The sequence below is a fragment of the Frankliniella occidentalis genome, unplaced genomic scaffold, assembly GCF_000697945.3.
Source record: "Frankliniella occidentalis isolate FOCC.00 unplaced genomic scaffold, Focc_3.1 Scaffold393, whole genome shotgun sequence".
Classification (NCBI taxonomy): domain Eukaryota; kingdom Metazoa; phylum Arthropoda; class Insecta; order Thysanoptera; family Thripidae; genus Frankliniella; species Frankliniella occidentalis.
In genome coordinates, this window is record NW_026267515.1 from 99554 (window position 1) to 104597 (window position 5044).

General features: G+C 58.7%; 1 protein-coding gene across 1 annotated transcript in view; it reads left to right on the forward strand.

Annotated features, from left to right (window-relative positions):
* LOC113205203 (octopamine receptor beta-1R-like) overlaps window positions 1-5034 on the forward strand; it is an 8047-nt gene extending 3013 nt beyond the window's left edge. Inside the window, exon 3 of the mRNA XM_052274431.1 lies at window positions 4511-5034. Within this exon, the coding sequence (XP_052130391.1) occupies window positions 4511-4799 (289 nt within the window). The 3' untranslated portion in view covers window positions 4800-5034. The remainder of the gene's footprint in view (window positions 1-4510) is intronic.
* The last annotated feature ends 10 nt before the right edge of the window (window positions 5035-5044 follow it).

Sequence of the window (5044 nt, forward strand, 5' to 3'; positions counted from 1 at the left end):
ACGTCTTACGTTACGTCTTACGTTACGTCTTACGTTACGTCTTACGTTACGTCTTACGTTACGTCTTACGTTACGTCTTACGTTACGTCTTACGATATAATTTTGCTGTCAACAAATAATTGTGCTGACACAGCAAATAATTTTGCTGACACAGCAAATAATTTTGCTGACACAACAAATAATTTTGCTGACGGCAAAGCAAATAATTTTGCTGACACAACAAATAATTTTGCTGACACAGCAAATAAATTTGCTGACATAGCAAATACTTTTCGTGGCAAAGCAAACGATTTTTCTGACTGAGCAAATAATTTTGCTGACACAACAAATAATTTTGCTGATACAGCAAATAATTTTGCTGACACAGCAAATAATTTTGCTGACACTAGGTAGTGCAACAGGTGGGCGGAGAAGAACCACTTTTTTGGGACCACTGATCCCCCTATCCCCCCCTCTCTCCCTCTAAAAGCTTAATATGTGGTTAAAAATGCTTAATATTTGCTTAATATTAGTTTAAGTAGGTGTTGTACAAGCAGTGATACTGGAAGTATCATCTGCTAAAAAATCTTCTGGTGAGACTTCAACGCAGGGATATGATGCTTATTCACTCAACTCGATCCCCCTTCCCCTTCCTTACAAACACGCGCGCACACGTACACGCACGCTCACACGCCAAAGCCTCGCCCCCTCGTTTCACCCCGTCCCGTACCGCGCGTGTCAGCTCGCCCCGCCCCGCCCCGCCCACCCGATCACCTCTGCTCCTCCTGAGAGCCACGCGCCGCAATCAGCCGAGTGGCGCACGGCGGTGGCGGCGGCCCGGGTAGGGCGGCCCCGAGGCCGAGGACGGCGGCGGCCCGGGCGGCTCGCTCCTCTGGGATGGGGGAGGGGTCGCCGACAAGGGCGCGGTGGTGAAGGTGGTGGTGGTTGACGTCCACGAGAGGGGAAGAGCGAAAGAGAGGGAGAGAGAGAGAGATTGGTGGAGCAAAGGGACGGGCGTTGTATGAAAAGGGATAGAGAGGTGCATGTTGGCATGGAGGGATAGATGGTGGATGTGGATGGTGGGCGTGACTATTCGGCCTGGTGTGTGGGACAACGAGGACGTGCGAGGACGCGGCCTCTAATAAGGGATCACCCAGGAAGAACGTCCGCCATTTACTCAGTTTCAGCCAATGCAAGCTCTCATAGCGCCTGGTAGGTAGGCAAAATCTTGCGTGCAGAGCACCCATGTCCTGTGGGTGGCCTACCCTGAGCTCCACAGGCGCCTGGCAGCCGGGCCCCTGCAATCCGGAGAAAAGCGGGCGTACTTTTTGGAAAGACTTTAAGAAGGAGGTTTGGGTTTGAGAAACACACACCAGTGTATTTTTTTTATTTTTTATTTTTTTTATTTTGCTTTCTTATTGTTACATATTTCTAAAGGGCGGGTTAGGCCGGCCGGGCGCGAGAGGCGATGAGAGCGCTATGCACGAACAGTGTGGGATATAGGGTAGGGTGGGCGGCGGGGAGGGAGGGCGTGCTGGATAGAGCCAAGGTGACTCGACGCGGAAAGCGAAGCGGGGGAGAGAGAGAGAGGGGGGGCAAGGGTTGGGGAGGGGGGAGGGGCGTGGGCGGAGCGGGCCCCCATCCCATTAACTTACCGCGCGCGCCCCTGACAAGTCGGAGGCCCCGGCCGGACACACACATCCTCCTCCCGGGGATGAGGGTGCTCCCCCCTCCCCTTGCGGTGGCGGGGTGGGCGGCAGAGGGTGTTCCAGCGGCAGCGGCGCGCCCAGAGGAGAACTGACACGTGACAATAAGCGCCCCGGCCCGGCTTACGGGGCGTCGTCGAGCCCTGCGGCGGTGTCGATTGCCCCGCGCGCGCGCTCCCCCCTGGGGACCACTGGGACGACGACTGACGACACCCCTATTAACTGCGAGGAGGCCGACATGTCCAGTCCCGGACCCAGAGAGAGAGAGAGAGGCCGAGAGAGAGTCAGAGGGAGAGAGAGAGTCAGAGGGAGAGGGAGAGAGAAGAGAGAGAGAGAGAGAGAGAGAGAGAGAGAGAGAGAGAGAGAGAGAGAGAGAGAGAGAGAGAGAGGGGGGGGGGGACTGGCCCACCAGTTCATCAAGCTCAGGATGACATCATTCATTTCCGGGATTTCGCCGGCTGCGGGCGGCAGGCAGAGAGTCCCGGCCGGCCTGGCAGTCTGCTCCGGCGAAGACACAGCCCTGTCCGCGCGCACTCAGCGGCTACGACCCTGTCCTGCCGTCCTGCCGGCAGGGTGGTGGAGGAGGAAGACTGCTAAGGACCTCGTGACGGGGCGGGGCGGGGCGGAGAGGGGCGGAGAGGGCCTACCCTTGGGCGGCGCGCCCGTGCCCTGGCGGGCGGGGCCGCGAGGCGCCGTCAAGGGCCCTCGTCACCGCCCTGGAGGGGGCAGCAGGCCGGAGAGAGGCACCCTCGGCCTGCCGCCACGGCCCCGGCGGCCCTGGTGGTACCTCTTGGCCTGTGTCCTTCTCTCCCCTCCACTCCTCCCCACACCTCGGGACGAGCATGCTGGCTGCTCCCCTCCCCGGAGGCTCCCCGGAGGCCCCGAGAAGGCCCCTACACGACACTGCACTACAATGAATGGTGATGAGTGGAAAGGATATGGGGACGCGAGGAGGGAAGGGAAGGGGCTTGCTCGGTCCTCTCGAAAGGCTTCCTTGGGCTACCCGTGCAGACCTGGCCAGGCCCATACGCACGGGCTATTCAGCTCAGGTCCCTCCCTGGCTCGGTCTCCCTCCCTCCTATCCCTCCCTTCCCTCCCTCCGTCCCCCCATTGCCTCTCCTTTTCGATTGCGACCCGTAGAAGGGGCGAGGTTTGAAGGGATCAGAGAGCGCAGGCAGAGGGGGGGGGGCGTCGAGAGGGGTCGGGAGAGACAATGAGGGTCCGCCCAGTGAAGAGGAACGGGCAAGAAGAACGGGAAACAAACGATTTGGGCCCGCCGCCCTGGCAGTACAGCAGTAACAGTTCGGGATCAGGTGGTCATCTAAAGCTTTGAGCCCGCACGCTACACAGGATAGCGGCGGCCAGCGTTCATCGTGCCGCTCCCAGCCTCTCAGCGCTCTCCCGTTCTCTCTCTCTCTCTCTCACCTGCCTGCCGCCGGCTGCCGGTATTTCGCAATTATCGTCCGAGTCTTCCAGAACTGATGAGCGGAAGCGATGAAATGAGAATGCAGCAGCAGCAGCAGCAGCAGCAGCAGCAGCGGCCGGCTCGACGGTGCGGGGCGAGGCACCCGGGCCCGCTCGCACCGCGCGCACCAATTTGCGCTATTAAAACAGAGTCGGAGAGGGGGGGAGGGGAGAATTTCATTATTGGACATGGCGTTGTAGACCTCTAGCCTCCGCGCGCGCCGGCGACCCCGCCGCCGCCGCCGTGGACCGGAGGAGGGAAGCAGGCCCTGCCGGAGAGCAGCCGGAATACCACGCGCCCCAGAGGAGAGAGAGAGGCCATACCGCACGCCTTCGCCCGCCACCGGCCCGCCAGCCGTGTGACACGGGGGAGAATTTCGGCTCGTCCTACCGCTGCTGCTGCTCCGCAGAGAAAAGAGAGGTAGAGGGGGAGGAGGGAGACACGGTAGAGAGAAAGAGAGAGAGAGCACGTCCCAGCACCATCGTTGCGGTCCACCGCGGCGGGGGCGCGGTCTGCTAGCCCCAGGCGCCCCCTACTCCTACCCTCCCCGGGGCCCCCTTACTCCCGGACCACATCGGGCGGCTGCAGTAACGAGCCCGATGCCGGAAGAACATCTCACTTTTCTGCTCCACAGACCGAAGAGAAAAAGAACACACAGAATGGTTTCTAGGCGGGGTACTCGCCGCGCGCGGGGATGACCGAGTGGATGACCGAATGGGTGACCGAGCGTCCCCTGCCCGGGGCGCTGAGCTGCCGGTCACGCCGCTGTCGCCAGGCTGTCGCAGCGTCCGGCCAGCCATCCCGTTTATTGTTGTGTTTCTCTTGGGGGCCGTCGCCGGGGCCCGGCAACGATGTGGTGCACGGCGTTCTGCCCACGCCCCGCCACGCCACGCCCCGGGACGCTCACCGGCTGGAACGCCACCGGCGTTACCTGTCCTGTACAACATCAATTTAAGACTACGGTGGGCGGGGGCGTTGTGGGGGCTGGGGACGCGACGGGGTAGGGGTGGGGCCTGGGGTTAAAGTGACAGTGGAGGGGTGAGTGTGCGTGTGGGACACAGAGAGAGAGAGAGAGAGAGAGGAGCGTGGGGGTGCAGGGAAAGGGACCGACTTTCTGCCTCCTCTGGATACTCCCAGACAACTGTTCTTTGTGGAAAATCGAATTTTCGTTGAAACGAAGAAAAATTGTGTCCAGCTCATACCAAATTTGTTTAATTTGGCAAAACTCTCGTTTTGTTTTTTTGTTTTTTTAAATTTCCGTCGTTTGAACGAAAAATTTGACTTTGTTTTCTGGCTCGTAACTTTCCGTTATAGTATTTAAAACAAACAACTAGTAAAACAACTAATTCTTTGTTTGCAGGTACATCATCACGGCGCTGTGCGGCGCCCATGTGTGTACGTGCCCGCCCATCGTTGTGGCCATCGTCTTCTGGATCGGCTACTTCAACTCGGCGCTCAACCCGCTCATCTACGCCTACTTCAACCGCGAGTTCCGCGCCGCCTTCAAGAAGACGCTGCAGGCGTGCTGCTGCTGCTGCTCGCGGCGCTGCGCGGCCGGCGCCGCGGCTGCCGTAGGCGCCAAGCTGGGCCTGCGGAGGAAGGGCTGGCCCGACCGGCCGGGGCTGTGCACCGGTAAGGGCTGCCTGTAATGACATTGTGAAAAATAATTTAAAGTGTTTTTTTTGTGGGAAAATTTTCCTTACGATTTCTAACTGTGATTTTACAAAATTCTTTCGACACTATTACGTATCGACTTGATTTTTTCCACGAAGACAATGTCAGTCGTATTTCAATGCATTTGGCTGTGTATTACATATTATTTTCTTGTATTTCCTAGAATTGCTATGTCACTGCTTTTTTTTCGGGATAGCCGAGCCGTATCCACCCCCCCCCC